The sequence below is a fragment of the Cydia splendana genome, chromosome 1, assembly GCF_910591565.1.
Source record: "Cydia splendana chromosome 1, ilCydSple1.2, whole genome shotgun sequence".
Classification (NCBI taxonomy): Eukaryota; Metazoa; Arthropoda; class Insecta; order Lepidoptera; family Tortricidae; genus Cydia; species Cydia splendana.
Window position 1 is genome coordinate 8,965,792 of NC_085960.1, and position 23,214 is coordinate 8,989,005.

General features: G+C 40.8%; 4 protein-coding genes across 4 annotated transcripts; 2 read left to right on the plus strand and 2 right to left on the minus strand.

Moving 5' to 3' along the window:
* Positions 1 to 4,405: 4,405 nt before the first annotated feature.
* LOC134796084 (larval cuticle protein A3A-like) lies at positions 4,406 to 6,379 on the plus strand. Its single transcript, XM_063768024.1, has 2 exons — positions 4,406 to 4,490; positions 5,665 to 6,379. Exons 1-2 carry the CDS (start codon positions 4,479 to 4,481, stop codon positions 6,316 to 6,318), a joined length of 666 nt encoding a protein of 221 aa, XP_063624094.1. The 5' UTR covers positions 4,406 to 4,478; the 3' UTR covers positions 6,319 to 6,379.
* Positions 6,380 to 7,060: 681 nt separating this feature from the next.
* LOC134795126 (outer dynein arm-docking complex subunit 4-like) lies at positions 7,061 to 8,995 on the plus strand. The gene has a single exon (XM_063766962.1). It carries the CDS (start codon positions 7,186 to 7,188, stop codon positions 8,977 to 8,979), a length of 1,794 nt encoding a protein of 597 aa, XP_063623032.1. The 5' UTR covers positions 7,061 to 7,185; the 3' UTR covers positions 8,980 to 8,995.
* A 900-nt stretch (positions 8,996 to 9,895) lies between these two features.
* LOC134796112 (larval cuticle protein A3A-like) lies at positions 9,896 to 11,291 on the minus strand. The gene is made up of 2 exons (XM_063768075.1): positions 11,061 to 11,291; positions 9,896 to 10,585 (listed from the first exon to the last, which is right to left on the minus strand). The coding sequence occupies exons 1-2, from the start codon at positions 11,070 to 11,072 to the stop codon at positions 9,983 to 9,985; spliced, it is 615 nt and encodes a 204-aa protein (XP_063624145.1). The 5' UTR covers positions 11,073 to 11,291; the 3' UTR covers positions 9,896 to 9,982.
* A 6,062-nt stretch (positions 11,292 to 17,353) lies between these two features.
* LOC134796188 (larval cuticle protein A2B-like) lies at positions 17,354 to 22,950 on the minus strand. The gene is made up of 2 exons (XM_063768185.1): positions 22,873 to 22,950; positions 17,354 to 17,871 (listed from the first exon to the last, which is right to left on the minus strand). Exons 1-2 carry the CDS (start codon positions 22,882 to 22,884, stop codon positions 17,434 to 17,436), a joined length of 450 nt encoding a protein of 149 aa, XP_063624255.1. The 5' UTR covers positions 22,885 to 22,950; the 3' UTR covers positions 17,354 to 17,433.
* Between the last annotated feature and the right edge of the window lie 264 nt (positions 22,951 to 23,214).

The following is a 23,214-nucleotide window of genomic DNA, read 5'->3' on the forward strand; positions in this document are numbered from 1 at the left end:
GTTATGACGTATAAATATAAATAACACTTGCACTGTGTGGGCTATCAAAATCGCTGCAGAATTTTCTTGGTCTAAATCTATTCGCAATTCGGACTGTATCTTGCAATTTTTTTTTTTACAGAAAAAAGTTGTCGATTGAAGTGTCAGTTGATGTTCGTCGTTATTTCCATATTATTTTACAGAAATTTATTTCGTTATGTATTGTGATTTGTGTTTGATTGCGGTATTTAAACTTAATTGTTAGAATATCTTAAGAAAAAATTAGTGAATAAGTGATAAAGAAGGATTTACCCACATTTTTCAGGTTCGGGTTGTCTAATATGTTCTCACTTCTGAGGTGAAAACTTGTATGTACTGTACAACACGACATCAAAGTTATTTACATCTCGTACGCTTTTGAGTCCCTTACTACGCTCAAGATTCTAAATTAGATATTATAGAATTTTTCGCTTGCACGCGACTCAAAATAAGCACTCGAAGAAAATCAAACTTTGATCTCTTGTTGTACAAATAACTATTAACAACAAGTCTCTATTTAAATTATCAAAGAGAATAGAGTGTATAGAGAGTTATAGTCATAGTACTTACATTTTGTAATCACAGTAAATTTACTGCCAATAAGCGGTGGTGGCCGAGAAGATATGACCGACTTTCAATCCGGAGGTCGCGGGTTCAAATCCTGGTTCGTACCAATGAGTTATCATTTGATATTTTCCACTAGCTTTTACGTGAAGGAAAACATCGTGAGGAAACCTGCATACATCTGCGAAGAAATTCAAAGGATATGAACTTATATTCCCGTTACTGGCTACATGCCCATCCTTCGCCCAATACTGGTACTTTCTTGGACCCGGCCTCCCTTAGACTGGCGACTGGTTTGCGACTCGGGGTTTCGGTGTGTACGCCACACATATGCTCTTGTGGCACGGACGTGGACCGACTGGGACACCATGGATTATCTTGTCAAAAAAGTGCAGGCCGTTTTTCGAGACATGCGTCGCTTAATGACATAGTCCGTCGGTCTCTTGCCATCATCAATGTGCCTGCTCTTCTTGAGCCGACTGGCATTATCAGAGATGATGGCAAGAGGCCCGATGGAGTGTCCTTAGTTCCTTGGAGCTTGGGACGGATGTTGGTGTGGGATGCCACCTGCGTAGACACACTGGCACCGTCCCACCTCCAACGGACTACTGAAAAAGCGGGCGGAGCGGCGGAAAGCGCCGAAATTCTAAAACGTAACAAATATAAGAGCCTCGGTAGAGAGTACCATTTTGTACCATTTGGAGTTGAAACTCTAGGTCCATGGGGTCCCAGCGCGCATAAGTTGTTCGCAGAAATCGCGAAGCGTCTGGTTGACGTAACTGGTGACCGAAGAGCTGGCGGCTACCTCGCACAACGTATCAGCATTGCGATACAGCGAGGAAATGCCGCCAGCATCCTTGGTACAATGCCTCAAGGGCCTATTTTAGATTTAAGCTAGTTATTAATTGCGTTTAGTAGTACCACTGTGTATATATTGTAAGCAAAAATTAAATGTAAGATATCAAACAAAATCAAACCAAATCAAATCCAAATGAATGTTACTTATTAAATATTGATCATCCAAAATCATCATTTAAAAGTCAATTCTACCACCAAACATAAGAAAACCACTCAACATTTGCATTTGATTACTTTGCCTCACATGTGAATAAAATGCAACTTTGCTATTAGTCCGTGGCGCTCACGACAAAAAAGTGGGATATACGGCAAATGATGATGATGATGATGGAATTGCCTTTTGCAGAGTTGCTCCTTTTGACTCACAGATTGATTTAGGAAGGGGAGCCAACCGGATTTTTGAAACAAAATATTGATTTAAGGGGGGTGCCCTCCGAAATTTGTAAAAAAAATTGTTGGCTATGTGCGCAAGTTTGGTGTCATTTTCGGGTAAATCAAGGATGCTAAATTCATTTTCACATCACCTAATCAGAAAATGGATTTTTCTTCCCTGCTAGGAGGGATCAAAGTGGCACTTTTCTGTTCAACGACATTTCATTGCCAGTATAAAATATTAATATAATTAACTATGAACATCGTATGTTGTACAGCCTGGCAAAAAAGAGTAGAAATTAAAAAAGTGGCAACACTGTAGTGTCAACAGTAAAGGCCGTAACACACTATCGCACCGCACCGCGACCTTGGTGCGTCGCACCCATAAGTGAGAGCGAGAAAGAGATATCTGTTTCTCGCTCTCACTTATGTGTGCGACGCACCAAGGTCGCGTTGCGGTGCGATAGTGTGTTACCACTTTAAGATTTTTTTTATTTTCCTCATAGTTGATGTGAAAAGCAGTATGTGTCACACGGTATCAAAATTATTTCTTCTTGGGCGTTAACACTTGAACCCCTCATTACGCTCAGGATTCTACGTTCGGGATTCTAAAGTAGAATCCATCGCTTCATTCAGGATTCAATGTACGCCCTTGACGGAAATATATCATTTTGATCCCTTGTAACACAAACTACTATTCTGATATTTAATTTATACGGTTTCATATAAATAATTTGAAAAAAATGAAAAATAAAATTTTTCTATTTTTTTTTCGAATAAATGCCATAATTTTTCTTATTTTTATATATACACAAAAAAAAAATGATGAAAAAGCCCTACTATTCCTCGTTATAAAAAGTATCACATGGCATATTTATGTCTAAAAACATAGAGAAAAAAAAATGAAATGTATACCTACTTTCGACCACCAGCTCACTGAATAGTATACAAAGATATGAGTTACAGCTATGATAATTACGGCGTTTGATATATGATGATGAGATATAGATTTTTGGTGCGGTGTGCTTAAAAGGGTGGGGATGATTTGTCCTATACAATCAGAAATTTATGAAAGCATCTGTTTAGGTTTCTGCATTAAGTTTGGTGTCATTATCGAGTAAATTAAAAGAAAAAAAAAGAGAAATGGACTAATAGTTACATTATTTCGTATTTAAAAGATTTTACTGCCTAATATATTTGTAAACACTCTTTAACATTGCTTATGCTCGGTGCACAACGTAATCCGATTTAAGGGACATAGCTATACGGAGGAAAATAATTTAAATATTAGTCAATATTTACATTATTAATTTGTATTTTGAATATTTAATTACCTAAATGATTTCTGTCTTTTGATTTACTCGAAAATGTCATCAAACTTATTGCAGAAACTTAAAACAGGTGCTTGCGTAAATTTATGATTGTATGGGACAAATCACCCCACCTTTCATCCCGACTGTATCAAAAATCAAGGTGGATCTCCTTCCTAAAATGATCTAAGGGTTCTAAGGACTCACTATGTATAATAAAAAGGGATCTCATCATCATCAAACGCCATAAATTGCTTAGCTGTATCTCACATCGTTGTATCTTGTTCAATGAGTAGTCGAAAGTAGATCTACATTAAATTTTTTTTGGTCACATTAATGTAAATAAATAAATAAATGTTATAAGGACATTCTTACACAAATTGACTAAGTCCCACGGTAAGCTCACGAAGGCTTGTGTTGTGGGTACTCAGACAACGATAAATTTAATATAATATACAAATACTTAAATACATAGAAAACACCCATGACTTAGGAACTAATATCTGTGCTTATCACACAAATAAATGCCCTTACCGGGATTCGAACCCAGGACCATCGGCTTCACAGGCAGGGTCACTACCCACTAGGCCAGACCGGTCGTCAAAAAAAATATCGTAAAATAAATATGCCATATGTATAAGTACTTTTTATAACGAGAAATAGTAGGGCTTTATTTTTTGTGTGCATATTAAAATAAGAAAAATATCGGCTTTTATTCGGAAAAAAATAAAATAGAAAATTTTTATTTTTCATTTTTTTTCAAATTATTTATATGAAACCGTTTAAATTAAATATCCGAAACGAATTTAGCATCCTTGAGTTACACGAAAATGATACCAAACTTGACCACATAGCAAAACTTTATTTTTTACAAATTTTGGGAGGCACCCCCCCTTAAGAAAAAATTTTGCATCAAAAATTCAATCGGCTCCCCTTCGTCAATAAATCTGTGAGTCAAAAGGAGCAACTCTGCAAAAGGAAATTCCATCATCATCATTTGCCGTATAATTAAGTGAACACCAGGGACTATATCAGTTTTTGAAGTGCAAAGTAAGCCTTTCCGGGCTGGTGTGGTGAAATACTAATTACACCCTCTTAAAATAATGATCTCTCTCTGTGTGAACACTGCATTTCATAACGGTGTTGGCCCGTGCTCAAGTAAACGGCCGAATTTTCCGCCATTGACAAATTGCAGCTCATTTCCAATTGCGTGCACATCCATAGTGATGCGCACACATAATACTAAGTGCGAACTTGAGCTGTGTCACAACCCGTGGTCAGTATATATATACTGTGCTGTATTCCTGGGGATCATAGTCGCACTTGACTGCACTCGACAACCCATCCCCAACAACAATGGCCTTTAAGGTAACTTTTAACTTCTACGGCCTCTTCTTCCAACCCATCTATTATATTCAAGTTCATTTTTGTTAAGTTAGAAAAACACTTATAAAGTAGTAGAGTATGTGCGGAAAGAGAAGAGTTGTGTGGAATGTATGGGCCCAATACATTCCACGACTCTTCTCTTTCCGAACAGACCCTAGTGTTAATTTTTTTCTGTGTCAATAAATTTATTTCGCCGTATACAATTAGGGCCGGTACAGATGGACTGCACCCGACTGTAACTTGTATGAGAGCTGCAGGCCGACGTTGCAGTTGGCGCGCTGTCGGCTTGCATATCCCATACAAATTGCAATCGGGTTGCAGTCCGTCTGTATCGGCCCTTAGACAAATAGACATGGAGATGGAGAATTAATTGTTTTTTTCTGTAATGAGAATAGTTTTTGGCGACACCCTCGCTATCAGCTGTTTGTATTTAAGTAGTAAGTACCTTATGTTTTTAAGACCCGATGTCTTTCCTTCCGGAGCTTTGCAATCCCCATGGGGTTCGCGATATACACCAATTGTAAGGCGTTGGCGAATTTTCTTCTTTGCGATGAAAGGAAAAGGAGGAAATGAGTCTTTTTCTCATTTTACTAATATTTTATAAAATCAAAACTTACGATTACGAAACGATGAGATAAGTAAGATAAAATATGAAATCATAAATCAACAAGGACGTATCCTGTTATCATATGGCATTAATCTCATTGTGATGCAGCGGGCAGCGTCCAGCGTCCTTGACGGCCGGTATCCTCGGCTTGTTAGTAATTTCTCCGCGAAGCCTTACGCAACCGCTCTAGTCTCGCCCTCGCTAAACCGTGTCACTGTTTCAAGTACAACTATTATGACTTAAATTAACTCAGGTGTCAGGCATGCGGAGGATCTTTAAATAAATATTCCGAACGAGCCATTCCTGTCATGATATCTTAAATCACTTAGGTGCTTACTTTAGGCTTTAGGTACCTATTTCACATATATAAGTATTCGGGAAATCAACATTATTGAATTTTAGTTTACCCATTGTATTGTAATTAAAGCATTTTGATTTGCATACCTACATTTTATCACGTTACTTGCCTATTACCTACGTTTTAATAAACAATTAATGTCTGGTAAAGCATATATGATTTACATAGCTAAAACTAAATTTTAATTACAGTTGGTCGTCTTCTCCTGCCTTGTAGCCTGCGCTAAGGCTAGCGTGGCCCCAGTAGCAGTAGCTGCTCCCCTCGCAGCGGCGCCCGTGGTCGCTGCGGCGCCAGTAGCGGCGCGACTCGAGGAATTCGACCCTCTGCCGCAGTACCGCTTCGGATACGATGTGGCGGACTCACTCACCGGCGATTACAAGAGCCAGACGGAGCAGCGCGACGGCGACCTGGTGCAGGGCCAGTACTCGCTGGTCGACTCGGATGGCACGCGTCGCGTCGTAGATTACTCGGCCGACTCAGTAAACGGGTTCAACGCTGTCGTGCGCAAGGAACCGCTCGTAGCCGCTGCGCCCGCTGTTGTCGCGGAACCCGGCGTCGTGCCCGCGCGCTTCGCCGCTGCTCCAGTGGTAGCCCAGCCCGCCTACGCCCGCTACGCTGTCGCCCCTGCCGCTTACACTGCTCCCGTCGCGAGAGTAGCCGCTTACACCGCCCCTGTGCCTGCCGCTTACACCGCGTCTGTGGCTGCCGCGTACACCGCGCCTGTGGCTGCTGCTTACACCGCGCCTGTGGCTGCCGCTTACACAGCCCCGGTCGCCAGGGTGGCCGCATATTCTGCACCGCTCGCGTACAGATACGCCGCACCAGCACCGGTCGTAGCCGTATAAGGATCTGCTCTCATCGACAATTTATTTTACAACTATGGCCTATGTTATTAAACATTTTTATACGATCAATTCATTTTTACTTAATTTATTAATATACTTATGAAATAAGAGCGCTGGTGGCCTAACAGTAAGAGCGTGCGACTTTCAATCTGGAGGTCGCGGGTTCAAACCCCAGCTCGTACCAATGAGTTTTTCGGAACTTATGTACGAAATATCATTTGGTCTTTACCAGTCGCGTGAAGCGCGATGAAGGAAGGAAAACATCGTGAGGAAACCGGATTAATCCCAATAAAGTAGAATCATATACTCGTAGGTAAACAAACCATAAGTTTATACAGCTAAGATACGCGAGCGGCCGCGATACCTTCATACTCGTACGCGCCCCGCGTAAATATCAAACAAAATCAAACCAAATCAAATCCAAATGAATGTTATTAAATATTTATCATCCAAAATCATCATTTAAAAGTCAATTCTACCAGCAAACATAAGAAAACAACTCAAAATTTGCATTTGATTAGGTACTTTGCCTCACATCACATGTGAATAAAATGCAACTTTGCTATCAGTTTTTGAAGTGCAAAGTAAGCCTTTCCGAGCTGGTGTGGTGAAAAAGATATTATATTGTAGGTACAGGTACCAGTAGTAGTCATAGTACCTCTACCTTCTATACAACCTACGTAGGTTGGTACAGAAGGTAGAGGTACTTTCTAGACGCATTTGTAGTAGACGTCATTGATTGTCATTTATGGTTTTAAAACGTCTTTTTTGTTCGATGATATTAGAAGTCCTCTTATGGTTATTTCTTATCATACCTATTGTAGTACTTTACATTACATTTAGAAAAGACTATATTTTTCATTCAAAATGCAAATGGAGGAGAAACAACTTTTCGGCGCCTTGACGGTGTATCGTGAACGCGGATATTATCTAAATCGACTTGAGCAGTTTGAGAAATCCAAAGCTTCGTTTGATGAAGCTTTTAAAAGTACGCCCGAAGATGTGCGCACCCTGACGGGGCGCAGCAAAGCCTGCGCGGATGCCGTGCAGCCTGTACAGGCATACTCCGACGCCGAGCTGGCGCTCAAGCTGGCTCCCCACTTCATACTCGCGCGCAACATGCAGGCGCGGGCGCTCTACACCATGTCGGACTTTGAACGCTCGCTCGTCATGAACTATCGAGGATACAGGCAACGTCGACAACCTCCATATTTTTTAGAAGGCATTAATCAAGGAACAGAAACAATAGAGGATTGTGTTGGACGAAATGCGGGTAATGTTATGTTAGATTTTTTGCCTTTAATTAAACAAAATGAAGCAAAGAAAGTAGACGAAGACGCCGCAAAGCCAAAATCATTGCATAAGTGCCGTATACCCCGACCCATAAAGAAAAAGAAACTAACACAAATGCAAGCAAGAAAACACTTAACATTGGCTCGTGTACTTGCAATGAAATATTTAGGTCCTATGGCGTACGATAAGTTTTTTTTACAAGAACTTACTGAGGACCCTCGTGTTCAATCCGCAAATGCCCCAGGTAGTCGTGAACTTAAAGAAATTATCCACGAAGCTCTCCGGTCTTTAACCGAGCGACAAGATATGATGCGGTCGCAGAGACCTTATTATACCATCAAATTAGCGGAAAGAGCAGAATCGAAGTACCAGAACAAGTACAAGGAGGATGTGTTAGTAAGTTGTCGTGAAATTGGAGCAAGGACTGCTGAGCGCCTTTTGAGACAACTAGAAAAGAGCATGCGCGACAAACGAATCATGGACCTAATCTCGCAAGCGGAGAAAATGCAGCGTTTCCTTGACAATAATACACCACGGACATTACCGGACAAGGATCTTTACATAGATCGCTTATATAGAGCGGTTGGGGAAGGATACCTTTCTCAGCATCGACTATCGTACACTCTGAGTGAGCGCGGTAATCGCCGCCGTATCGCTTTCCTCATGGGCCTTCCGACCGGTCGACCTACTTCTTTCGATTCTGTTATGGCAAATTATCCGTACAAATTCATTGATATTGAACAAGCAACAGCCAAAGTTATGGCAAGCTTAGAAATGTGTGAAAATGCTACTCAGAAATGTTGGCTTCAGTATGAAATAGCTCGTTTACTTAATACACAAAAGAATTATACATTGGCTAAATATTATGCTAAACGATGCCAAAAAGATGCCCACGAAATTGCGAGCACCGTTTGGTGGCTTAACGGATGCTTCGTACTAATGAGTGGTGATATGCAACAGGGCAACTCAAACGATGTTAGAATTGAAATTGAAGAAGCACATGAATGGACAAAGAAATTACAAGATCCAGAGCAAGTCCAAGCTTTCCTGGTCAAGTGTCTTCAGGTGGTATCGGAAACCGTGACAGCGGACGAGCGCAAGGCGATCGTGCAGCGCGAACGGCAGATCGTGCGCAACATCGACGACGCCATGACGCGAGTGGAAACGGAGGTACTGTTCAAGCGCATGTCAACAGTGCCGACAGGGCGACGGTTCTCGGTGTTGCCGTGCAAGCAGGAACGCGTCAAGAACGAGTCGGAGCGACGTCTCCGCAAGCAGCCCCGCCTCACCGTCGTTCCAGGTCCCGAAAAAGCATTGCCAAAACCACCCAGCACATTAGTCCCTGGTTTGCAACGATTCGACATTTAGTATCGTGTATTTTTTTTGTATACGGCAAATTATTTGATTTATTTGTATCTATATTAAATTGATTAAAAATATTCTTTAATAACACCCTCCTTCTTGTTCTGAAATCAGTTAAATAACTGTAACTAATAATAATTAACTCCTTCGATTATATTAACATTTGAGGTAATATTTTTAAGGGCACCTAAGGGGGCCGGTTACCGTAGAACAATGAGCGAAGAATGAAAATATGCTTTTTAAAATCAATTATCAGGCGATGTGTCAATTATATCTCACTTCCACCCCGCTTTTCACCCTCACAGAATTCGACTCAACTCTCGTCCTCATCCTCATTCTCATTCTCATCCCTATCCCCATACCCATCCTCATCATGCCCCTGACCTGTCTTATCTTATATGTAACTAGCGACTCCGGGCCGAAATTTGCACGGATTTAAATACACAAAACCTCAAAAAATTATACACTTAAACCTAAACCTTCCTCAAGAATCACTCTACTGATAGATGACAACCGCATGAAAATCCGTTCATTAGGTTTTCAGTTTAGGTGTCGTCCAGAAATTATGTTGGCTGTTGGCCTACTTTTGAGCCCTCCCTAGCCTTGATACCTAGCTAGCCTCGTCCCGGTACCGTTAAAAATCATCTGTTAAAGCTTAGAAATAAATGAAAAATGGGAAAATTCACTGTCTCGGGCGAGGCTTGAGCAACTCTGGATCACTAGCCCATCGCTCAGCCAACCGGGCTACCGAGAAAATTCCACCATTCCACTTTCCATTTATTCCACTTAAATGTTTCTACTTTTCATTTATTTCTAAGCTTTATGGTATCGTTTGCAGACGTTTCTGATTAATTAATACAATATTTAAATAATTCTGTAAGTACTGTGGGCTATTACTATGGATGATTAATGAAAATATCCCTTATAATAAAATAAATACTTTATTATTTACATGGCATTTGTGTGTGTAACCGTTACCTAACTAAACGAGGTAAATAAAGTTATACAATTAGTGATGGTAGATGGGAGCAGAGTAGGCGGCGGGGGCAGCGTGCACAACTGGGGTGGAGTGGTACGCGACCGGGGCGGAGTGGTACGCGACCGGGGCGGCGTGGTAGGCCGCTGGGGCGGCGTGGTAGGCCGGCGGCGCGGCATGCACAACAGGGGCAGCATGGTAAGCGACAGGAGCGGCGACCTTGGCGACTACGGGAGCAGCAACCTTGACGGCGAGGGGCTCTCTGTGCACAACCGCGTTGAAGCCATTGTGGTCGTCAGCGGTGTATTCGACGGTGCGCTTGGTGCCATCGGGGTCCACAACGGAGTAAGAGCCGTGGACGACGTCGCCATCGCGAGACTCGTGCTGAGACTTAGAATCACCAGTGAGTCCGTCCTGTACGTCGTACGCAAAGCTATACTGCGGGTGAGCGTTGTAGTCCTCCACAACCTTGGCGATGGGGGCGGCGTGGTAGCTTACTGGGGCGGCGTGCGCGACCGGCGCGGCGGCGTAGGCCACGGGGGCGGCGTGGTAGGCCGGGGCGGCAGCGTACGCCACAGGAGCGGCGGGAACTACGCCAGCAGTGGCAGCCGCGACCAAGCAGGTGAACACAACAAACTGTTGAAACAAAGCAACCAATTTAGTTTATGTTCTCGTGATTGATTAATAATTATTTTTAACCTACTTAATAGTAACTTCGGCTTAGTAGTTAGGTATTATGATGGGGGATCATCATCTGCAATCGGGTTCAAACTTAAAATATTTAGCCACAAAGTTTCGGACGTTGGCTTTAAGTTACCGAATTAAAAAAATAAGGAAGTATTATTATGGTGAATTTTTCCTTGTTGACATTTCGATGTAAACATTTCGTGAAATTACAAAGACAGTTATTCTCTTTATGCAAACTGATTTTTACCCTCATTCTAAATTTAAGCCATTTGATTAGTATTGACATAAACTTATCTAAAAAAAATTAATACTTTAAATTTAATCAGTCATCGTTCATCGATGACACAATTATTTAACAAAATATTTTTAATAGGTACCTACATAGGTTTTGTCTTTAAATGTACGTATCTATCAAACAACCTACCCTGAATGCCATTTTGAGTAGTGTTGATGTACGGAGTTACGATTGAACTGCCGAATTGAAGGAGTGCTCTCGTTTTATACCGGCCGCATGTGGATCTATGACGTCATGGCTGCCCTGGTAATCAACCCGCACCTACGAAAAGCCTTATGGAACTTTCGCTTTTAATTGACGAGAGGCAAGGTCGCGGTCGCAGGCATCCGATAATGCCCGGGGCTTTGGCGCTCCCACTCCTATACACATGCGTTTGTTAGATAGTGTTTTACGGCTTTGCAGTTTTAGATAACTAAATTATTAACATGATGATCAGCATTGATCCGGATTTATATCCTTATGCCTTTGGGCTTTTACGAGTAGGTACTTTAGCGCATACGAAGCCATATACTCGTAGGTATTTGGCAGTGATAATATTCAACTCTATTCGCAGCTATTAAATTTAAAATTCAATTCAAACATTTTCTTTTTTCGGAGCGATTATTTCAAAAAATATCATTACTAAATATACCTCGACCCCTATTCCTTTTGAACGACCTATCCAACAACACCCCACACCATAGGGTTGAAGCGAAAAGGGGAGGTATTACCTACCCTAAAATAATGTTTTCTAGTTTTTATTTTACCACTTTGTTGCCATAATAAACCGGGAGACAGTGACACATTTTACTGGGTCATTTGTACCAGTATGGCGGTTCGTCAGGGGTCTAAGTACGTAATGAAGGAAAGAAAAATGATGGTCATAGCGCTGGTACCGGCGGCCCAATCGCGTGGGCGTTAGTCGAACGTGTCGGATAAAATACGAGTGTCGAACGATTTGTTCCACAAAAATCCTCGTATTTTCCGATAGTCCATAAAAAAGAAGTAGGCGGTAGCGTAATGCCATACTACTCCAGTGTGACTTACAGCCCGCCATACGACATTAATTTAAAAAAAACAATTCAATCATTTGTGCCAAGCTAATTTTTGCACAGGTGATCATCGTCGAGCAGCCATTCATGGACATCACCATGCCATACTTTTCGGATGGTTCCAAATGGCCGTCATACCACCGCAAGGGAGTTAATTTCTTTTTGCTAGACGATTCAGGCTGTAACTCACACCGGAGAAGTATGGCATTACGCTACCGCCTACTTCTTTTTTATGGACTATCGGAAAATACGAGGATTTTTGTGGAACAAATCGTTCGACACTCGTATTTTATGCGACACGTTCGACTAACACCCACGCGATTGGGCCGCCGGTACCAGCGCTATGACCATCATTTTTCTTTTCTTCATTACGTACTTATACCCCTGACGAACCACCATACTGGTACAAATGACCCAGTAAAATGTGTCACTGTCTCCCGGTCTATAATTGATTTATACATCCATATTTTGCTTCCGGCAGGACTTGAACTCGCAACCTCCGCAATCCGTGCGTTTGCGTGGTTTTTGACATTGGAAATGTCTTTTCGTTCGCTCCAGTATACGGTCCGATTTCACGAAAAAGTGCGATCCCCTTATATCTCGGAAAGTTGTGAAGATATGATATTAAAAAATAGGCTCAAAGGACGCATAATCACGAGAGCTGTAAGGTGCAAAAATAATTATTCGAGAAAGTCAAAAACAAAAAAAGTTATGGTCGAAATAGTAAAAATAAAATTCAATTTTTTCCGAATTTTTGATTTTGGTGCTCGATAATTTGGAAACGAAGAATGATATCAAAAATTTGAGAAAAACGGCTCTGGACAATTTAGTCAGCTACAATTTGAGCCTAAAACAAAGACGATCGGGTTAAGGGTTTGCCCTGTAGCCTAACCTTAAAATAGTCAAAAAGTCAGGACGACATTTTTCACAGGACATTTATGACTTCATGTTTCGCAGAGTTCGTTATCGGTGTTTGTTGTGAATTATCGGGATTATGACGGCAGAATAACACTTGCACTGCGTGGGCTTTCAAAATCGCTGCAGATTTTTCTTGGTCTAACTCTATCTATCCTGTTTGAGACGGGCGTAGATAACGCACTATTCGACAAGGGAGAGGGAGAGGGAGAGGGAGAGGGAGAGGGAGAGGGAGAGGAGAGGGAGAGGGAGAGGGAGAGGGAGAGGGAGAGGGAGAGGGAGAGGGAGAGGGAGAGGGAGAGGGAGAGGGAGAGGGAGAGGGAGAGGGAGAGGGAGAGGGAGAGGGAGAGGGAGAGGGAGAGGGAGAGGGAGAGGGAGAGGGAGAGGGAGAGGGAGAGGGAGAGGGAGAGGGAGAGGGAGAGGGAGAGGGAGAGGGAGAGGGAGAGGGAGAGGGAGAGGGAGAGGGAGAGGGAGAGGGAGAGGGAGAGGGAGAGGGAGAGGGAGAGGGAGAGGGAGAGGGAGAGGGAGAGGGAGAGGGAGAGGGAGAGGGAGAGGGAGAGGGAGAGGGAGAGGGAGAGGGAGAGGGAGAGGGAGAGGGAGAGGGAGAGGGAGAGGGAGAGGGAGAGGGAGAGGGAGAGGGAGAGGGAGAGGGAGAGGGAGAGGGAGAGGGAGAGGGAGAGGGAGAGGGAGAGGGAGAGGGAGAGGGAGAGGGAGAGGGAGAGGGAGAGGGAGAGGGAGAGGGAGAGGGAGAGGGAGAGGGAGAGGGAGAGGGAGAGGGAGAGGGAGAGGGAGAGGGAGAGGGAGAGGGAGAGGGAGAGGGAGAGGGAGAGGGAGAGGGAGAGGGAGAGGGAGAGGGAGAGGGAGAGGGAGAGGGAGAGGGAGAGGGAGAGGGAGAGGGAGAGGGAGAGGGAGAGGGAGAGGGAGAGGGAGAGGGAGAGGGAGAGGGAGAGGGAGAGGGAGAGGGAGAGGGAGAGGAGAGGGAGAGGGAGAGGGAGAGGGAGAGGGAGAGGGAGAGGGAGAGGGAGAGGGAGAGGGAGAGGGAGAGGGAGAGGGAGAGGGAGAGGGAGAGGGAGAGGGAGAGGGAGAGGGAGAGGGAGAGGGAGAGGGAGAGGGAGAGGGAGAGGGAGAGGGAGAGGGAGAGGGAGAGGGAGAGGGAGAGGGAGAGGGAGAGGGAGAGGGAGAGGGAGAGGGAGAGGGAGAAACACAAAATAAAAACATATACAGAGAAACATAAAAAAGAAAAAGTGCCACGAAATGGTCTCACCTCAGCATGTTGCTGGCGGCTGCTACCTAGTGGAGCTCGGGTTTAATACAACATAAACACACGCTGTTTTGGTCATCGGACTCGTCTCGATGAGCACTTAGGAGAGTAGTACCCAAGATAGAGCTGATGCTGAACCCTGGTTGTACCTAGCGGAACTCAGGTTTGGTGCAACATATGCACACGCTGTTTTGGACATCCGATTCGTCATGATGAGCACATGGTAGAGCATTACCCAAGATAGCTGATGCTGAACCCTGGTAGTACCTATTGGAACTCAGGTTTGGTGCAACATAGACAAACGCTGTTATGGTCATCTCTCGTCGCGTCAAACTGCTGTCAAGAAAATTTCATATCTTGCAGCAAATGGGCCGCTGCCGATCACCACTTCTCGAGTTGACTACGGATTGGCCGTGTAATAATTTTCTTGTACTTTGAACATTAATATATCCTGCTTATTAATCGAAAAATGAAATATGTACCTATACTTAAGGTAAGTACCCCTATTAACGAGGGGGTTAAGCAAGTTTTCCAAAAAGAGCCAAAAATTAAGCATAAACCGGCGGTGTATGAACCAAGACATATTTTTTTATGTTAGTTTGTTAATTAAAGTTTATATTATTTTAGTTTCTGGCCTTGTTTTAGAAACTTATAAAGGAAAAAATAATTATCAAAACTAACATGTCTAAATCGCCTATTACCGTGGTAATGGACCACTGTTACCCAAATACCGCGGATGTGGGTTCCTTTTTACGAGGGTGGATAACCCGTCACATTTTTAGTTCCATAATTATGATAAATAATATTTATTTGACAATAATGGATAAAAAATTTAATGGTATAGGTATTCAGTACAGTACGCTTTTCATATTATAAGACTTAATTAATGAATTTAAATTAAGAATAGTTGGTTCCTTTAACGCTAATAACATCGTGGGTTACCTACCCTTTACGAGCAAGTGTGATGCTGTCGAAATTCTTGTTTAATTTATTACCTATCTACGTTAAATAAATAGGTACTTAATTATTTCAACCGGACGTGGAGGGCAAGTTGCGCCAAAAAGTTTAAGCTACCACAATTATATTTTACACAATACACCGTGTTTTTTTTGATTTCCGTTAATTTCAAGGGTGCATTCCTGAGCTTAAATCAAGTAACTTTCTCAAAGACACCGATGTTCTAATTAAGTCCATTTCGGAGATAATCCATAATTTATTTTTTTCCTATAAGGCCTCTACAAGCGTGTACACTTGCCTTAGGGTCGGCTTACATATTGATTAGTGTTTAGAATGAGTTCATACATTTGCTACTAAACTTAAGTACAATCTCGGTCGATTGATGTACGAAATGACATTGATATGTCACAGATTTCAATTGTTTGGTTGAGTTAAATGTAATGCCCGTGTTACAACAACGCTATATGCTACATTTAATTACTTTTTAAACAAAAAAAAAAACAAAAAAGAAAACAAAAAAAAATTTTTTTTTTTTAAATTAACTATGCCATTTAGTTCTTATGAACGTACTTTAACTATACCCCGAAGTTAACGGAATTCAATAAAAACACGGTGTATATAGATCTGTGTAAGTTAATGTTAATGTTGTATGTTTGTGTGTCTATTTTGTTATTAAAATAACATAAAATTTATTTTTCTACTCCAGCACTTCTATATAATCCTATATGATTCCTTTGTCTATATGATCAATTGATCACAATAGCCAAGTGTTGTATAAAAAAAATGCTTACTTCTAGGCAAAGATCTAAAACCAATATTTACTTTGACTTTATTTATAATTACATATATCCTTTTATGTTTGCTGCCTTTGAAACAATATTGTGTGCAACGGTACCTACATTAAAGTTTTGGGTCTGTATTAGGTTCTCATACAGCTTATTACCGAGTGATGTATTTTCTAACCATCGTTAAACGGTTCAATTCAAATAATTTGAAAACGCATTTACGACTAATAAAAATAAATAGTTATCTCGTATTTATTTAATACAATCAGTATAGATGATTCCAAATATTACAAAACAATGGTTAAAATTAACTTTATATCCAAACTTCTGTTTTTATATGAATACTTGAACGAGTTTCTCATATAAGGGTTTCGAAGAAAACGTCTGAGAAGGTGTCTATAATTGTAACCAAAATTAAGAGTTCTTGCATAGATTTCATACCACGTTAATAGCTCTTTAGCTTTATAGGTGGTTAAATATTTCAATAACATCAAAAGTCAAGGAAATGTGCATTTATATATGAATATAAGATCGCTCGAATCTAAAATACCGTTTCCGTTATTACCGAGGTATACCTCGAAATTAGGTGTCACACAAAGAAAATGGAACCTAACACCGAGGTTTTTAATTTCCATTTGTTTTCCTATTGGCGAGCAAATATCACAAATAAAGTATTTGGGAATCATAAAGATAATAACTAAGAATCAATCTCAAGTCTTAGTCTTTCCATAATATTTACTATTATTACGCTAATCACTAAATAGAATACGCGTTTACTTACTTGAGGTGTTGCGTGTTAGTATGGAGCAACCAAATCTTGCGCTCCTGATGCGCTGGTTTACGATTTTCGACTTTTTTGTGTCATGTTTTCGTAGTAATGTTGTACTTATTCGACAGTCAAAAGATAAGGCTTTATTTCTGTGTTCTTAGATTCAAAGAAAGTTAGTAAGCTTTCTTATTAAACGCTATTTCGTACATACCGCGGTAATGAATGCCAATTTTAATGGGGTCGTTAATAGGGGTACTTACCTTATGCGCCACGGCGACAATTATTCAAACTTGGATACGCGTGTGGAAATTTTGCAATTTGTTTGTTCACATGCGTTATGTCCAGGATACTTGTGTTAGTCTAAGAATAAAATAATTATCATTCAACGTTGTAGTTTTTTTTGTAACTTTTTCCTTATCCAGACTTTCTCGTCGCTCAGCTACAATATTTTTTCGAATTCCGTAGATTCATTTCCAATGTGCTCGATAGTCGTGTGAGGCACGAAATCTGTGAATTTTTTTATACATCCATACCAAAATGCAGCTTTCTAGCACTAACGATCACGAAGCATAGCCTCGGGCGGACAGACCGACAGACGTCTTGGACAGACATGGCGAAACTATATATAAAGGTTCCTAGTTGACTACGGAACCCTAAAAATGTGAGTGTTTCATACAAAGAGCAAACAATTAAATAAATTTCACAATTCATTTAATAACATAAATAACAATTACAAAAATACTTAACTAGTCAGTACAAAAACAACAAGATCGTAATATTTTATCTACAAGAAGTACGGGCTGGGTAGTCTGGGGGCAAACAGCGGCGCAGGAGCGGGTGCGAACACCGGCGCTCGTGCTAGGACCGGTGCGGGCGCGGGGGCAAACACGGGGGCCGGGGCCACGACCGGCGCCGGGGCTACCACACGAGCGGGCGCCACTAGCGGCTCACGGCGCACCACCGCGTTGAAGCCGTTCAGAGGATCCGCGGCGTAGTCGACTATCCTCCTTGTGCCGTCGGGGTCGACTACACTATATGATCCGGTCACGACATCCCCGTTCCTTTGCTCCTGATGGCCTTTGTAGTCGCCGGTGAGCGCGTCCTGAACGTCGTAGCCGTACGAGTACTGTGGCAGAGGGTCGAACCGTGCTACTGGGGCTAGCGGTGCTGGTACTACCACGCTCGCCGCCGCGGCACCCAGCACGCAGATCAATACTACAATCTGTAAATTAATTAGCCATATTAATATTTGTTATCCAATGTCTAGGTCAGATCGTTTATCATGATTTACTTCAGTGTTCCAGCTCTTATAAAATATAGACAAATTATAGGTAGGTACCCAAATGGTTTAGAAGCCTAATGTGAACGTATAATTAAAGCGCGCGGTTGTTTTATGCGATAAACGCAGCGTTGAACGCATGCGTTATATTACATATGAAAAATGACAATGCGCTTACCGCTGCGTTTACCGTGTAGGTAAAACAGTAATAGTTGGTAATAATGCCATAAGATTATCTAATGTAAGATGTAATTTTTCCCACATTCCGTTGATCGCATGCGTTCAACGCTGTGTTTATCGCATTAAAACAACCGCGCGGTTACTTCCTCCCACACTGCTCTTTTGAAGAATTGCATACTAAATAAATGTATACCGAACCATATAGTAGGCAGGTATACCTATCTAATATAAACTAAAATAGATTGCCTTGACCGACTTAAATTAACATAAGGAATCAAAAATAAAACTGGAGCAATAAAACTTCAAAATCCAGTTTTAATTATTGTACCTATATTTTGTTTTCTTCCGGTAATAAAAATGTACTTCGCATTTTGCGTCCTATAGAAAAACAATTGAAACTAATTGGTATTGTACACAAACGTGTCGTGTGATTTATCAATGTGTCACAACATGTAGACGGCTATCTATTGTGTTGCCAAACACCAATTGATATTACCAAGCGGAGTACAATAGCTTCGCGCATTGCGGCTGGTTCACTAGCATATCTACTTTCATGATGAGTAATGGACATCATCAAACTTTGGTAATCGGTAAACTCACAACAAAACTGATATAAGCGTTTGGCTGTGCATGACGCTGTATTAAAATGTTAAGTGAGTAAAAAGTAGTTTTGGTCCCAAAACTGAGCTAAGTAATACCTTCTCCTAGAAAAATTAACGCGCAGTTTTGTTCCAACCGTCTGAGTGGTATGTAGGTATGCGTAGACGGCGTAGACCTATAATTTCGGCTTTAATTTTTGTACCAAACTGGCAAATATTAAAGTACCTACTTATAACATAATGCAAATGTCAAAAGAACTTCCCTTTTCGAACGAGCGAGCGAAGCGAAGAGAAGTTCTTACATTCAACTTTGAACACGCGGCTGGCTAGCGGCAGGTCCCGGCATTTCGATGTTTTTAAGCTGAACTGTCAGAAGATAGTTTGATACACAATAACTTAAGTAAATTTGTTCTAATTTAAATGAAATTGCGTAAACGTGTAGTCGAGGGCATTATATTATAGTCATTAAATTATGAGCAGAGGGGCTACCGCGAAAACCGAAATTCGCAAATTGCGGGGATCTTACTCTTTTACTCCAATGAAGGCGTAATTAGAGTGACAGAGAAAAATGCCCGCAATTGACGATTTTCGGTATTGGCGGTAGCCCTACAGGCTCGATCAAGGTGTTATTGAGCTAGAAGACCTTAGAAGACCAAAAAGCTGTTTGTGAGGGATCTTGCAATTCTGGTCATTTTATTTGCAAGAAAGTATGGTCGAGTTTGGTATTTTTTGGCAAACCGCGAGTTCTCAGTTCGGGGCGAACTACTAGTAATTATAATAATCAATTACATATCGACCACATTGCGAAACGTCCCCCTTATGCGACTACAGTTTTGTATCCATATTAATGAACATCGGTATGCGTAACGCTTCTAACATCCACTCGTTGCGACAGCTATGTGCTCCTGTTCACCCCTAATGATGTTAGTTCGTCCATTGAATATCAAATACCTACATATGCTGTTTGGAAAGTTTGTTTCCTAATAAGTCTTCGAAATATGCATGGGCTACGATGTCTGCAAAGTTACTGATAAGCTTAAAGCACTACAGTAGGTATTTTAAAATTCGACTTATTCTTATAGAGAGACAGAAATTTAAATGAATAATCCGATTAGTTAAATAAGTGCGTAATTGTGTAAGTTTCATTTAATATAAAAAGTTGTACCGTTCCTGGGAATCCCTAGAAAACTAGTTATTTCACGTGCAAATTAAATTTGGTAATTTGATAAATTCACGGGCGTAAAGGCGTAGTATATGTAATTTCGTCCAAATTTCATCATACGTAACTTAATTATAGATTTGTCTCCTTTAACGTTGAAACATTATTATTCCACTAACAGTGCTACGAGTAATTCTGTTGGTAAATAATTTCACACCATTAGGATTCGTTATGCTCACCACTGCAACGCTTGTAGGCACGTCATTACCATACGATATGCATACAATGATCGATTGCGACCACGACCGATTGCAAAATTATTTTTTATCTAATTTAGATTCCAGATATCTCAATTAAATTAAAATAACTAAGACACTTACACAGCTTACAGGCCTATTCGGATTTCGAGATAATCACAAGATCTTGACAGGCCTATTCGGATTTCGAGATAATCACAAGATCTTGAGACGATTTAGAGATCAACTAGATCTACATTAGATATCGACTAGATGTGACTTGGATATCTAAGTCATAACTTGTCGAAATCGTTCAAGAGGACCTCCAGAATCGCGGAATCGTCAAATTTGACATATCTATCTTACAAATATCTTTAAATTATCCGTATCGTAACTTGTTGAAGTCTAGTAGAAATCTAATTCATTTTCCGAATCGAGCCGTGAGACGATTTAGAGATCAACTAGATCTACATTAGATATCGACTAGATGTGACTTGGATATCTAAGTCATAACTTGTCGAAATCGTTCAAGAGGACCTCCAGAATCGCGGAAACGTCAAAATTGACATCGTATCGTAACTTGTTGAAGTCTAGTTCATAAGCGCATTGTAATATGCCTACTTCTTAGAGGATATAACCAACGGAGACGCCATGTCTAAAATTCTCGGTACAAAATAGTCTGCCGTTTTTTGCGGGGGAGGGGAACATCAAATGTATAGGTACGTCATGTCAGATAAACGTCAGTCCATACATATGGTTGACATGTGGTTGACCATTGGCCGCCTATTTTCGACAGAGGGGAACGCCTGTTAATGGCGGCTCCATTGTTAATTACTCCGAGGCCTACTTGAATAAACTATTTTTTATCTTATCTTATCTTATTTAGTAGAAATCTAATTCATTTTCCGAATCGAGCCGTTGATCCAAATGCACACAAAGAAAGCACCGAAATTTTATAGAGAATGAAACGAGTAAAACAGATTTTAAGATAAATTTCTGTAAGAGAAAAGGATATTAATTATAAATGTAGCTTACTCTTATATCAATGTATCCGGAAACGTTGGTAGATTGAAAAGAGCTAGTATCAGATGTCACAATCCAGATACGAATCGGTTGGTCAACGTCAAGAAGCATGCAGGTCATGCGTCGTGCGTGCAGCAATTGAGGGATCCAGAGTTGCGTCGCGACAACCGGTACACAAAAGCTGCGATTGCATTACTAACAGAGACTAACGAATAAATCTTGACAGCTTGATTATTTAAACTACAGAGGATTAAAGTTAAAAAACTTAATCATTAAATGTAGGTATATTATACCTAAGTACATTTTATTAAAAAATCAAGTAGTCTGCCAAGGTGGAAGAGGACTTGCCACATTTAAGGAGACAAAGCTCAACCATGAAGGAATTGTCTCTAACACTTACAATTTTCTTGCATTTCTATATTAGGCAGGGTGACTTATCCCTAACTACACTTATACGAGGACATGGATACGCAGGCACGCGTGTCCTACTAGACTTTACATCTATACTAAAAAATATTCTATTAATTATCAAACCTCTTGTTAAATAGTTATTTGTACAACAAGAGATCAAAGTTTGATATTTCTTCGAGTGCTTATTTTGAGTCCCGTGCAAGCGAAAGATTCTATAATAATTAATAATCTTAACTAATTTAGAATCTTGAGCGTAGTAAGGGACTCAAAAGCGCACGAGATGTAAATAACTTTGATCTCGTGTAGTACACAAAATTTTTCACCTATTAGACAACTTGAAAAATGTAATCCTTCTTCATCGCTTAATACCTGCACTCATGTTTTCTTAAGATATACAAACAATTAAGTTTAATTACCGCAATCGAACACAAAAACAAAACGAAATAATTCAGTAAAATAATATGGAAATAACGAACATCAACTGACACTTCAATCGACAACTTTTTTTTTGTAAAAAGAACTTTGTAAGATACGGTCCGAATTGCGGATACGTACTATTTGTCAACTATGGTAGACATTCTTAAAAGTAAAATAATTAATTTTGAGTGATAATCTGTGTATTTTTTGAGTTCAATATTTAATTGTACAATAAAATACCTAAAATATAGCATTTTATCAGTTTTTATCAAATCTTAAACTTTATTTTTAATAATTAATTATTAAGAAACATACTCGTACGTGGTTTGGAACGATGCGGTCTGAAGTTTTCGGGGGTATATTATAAACCCTCAATATACCGTTGAATGTCGTTTTAACTTTTTTTTGTCTGTTTCTTTTTGCTAACAGTGTGAAAGGGACAGAGATAATAGAACCCAAGTATTTCGAACTTGTATTAGACCCCGCATGTTGAAATGACATTTGACTATAAAGGTCACTTGAATGTCATTTTGTCTCACTCAGTGAGCAAAATCGCATTTTGCTCACTGTTTTTAAGAAGCAAAGTACCCTTGTTCGAGCTGCTGAGGTGAAAAAGTATTTAGGTACTTAGTAGTAAGGTAAACGTACTGGTGCTCAACGCGGTCCCAGTACATGTCATCTTGAAACTTAAGTCATTGTCAATAGAGGTGACAGCAAGGTGTCATCTATTGGGCATTAGCATGTCGAGCACTAGTACGTTTACCTTACTTACATTCTAAAATGCAGGGGCATTCAAGAAAGAAGTTTGTAAAAGACAATAAATCAACAATTACGAAAACTTGCTTAGGTTTGAGCTTCCTGGGTAAAATGCTGCAATTAAGGTTATCCCGAAAATCCCTGCAAACAAAAGTCGACTCACCTTGGCGTCCATGTTTGTTGGCGTGGGTAGATGTGCAGGTTCCAAACGAACTGTGCCAGCCCCCGGGCCCCGCCGCGTTATATATCGGACGCTACGTAACTCGGGACGTGAGCTCCATACGATAGGGCTCATTGTGGACTCCCGCGTAACGATACTCTTGCGATACTCGCTACATGCTCCGCTTCCGAAATGCTTTCTTCACTCATCGCGGCGAAAATGTAGGGAAATAAATAGGTAAGTACATGTAAGTATTTATTTATACTTACTTAATTTTTAGGGTTTCGTAGAAGTCACAGCGACAATTTTGGGTTGAAGAAATGTCACTTTTGACACTGAGAGATC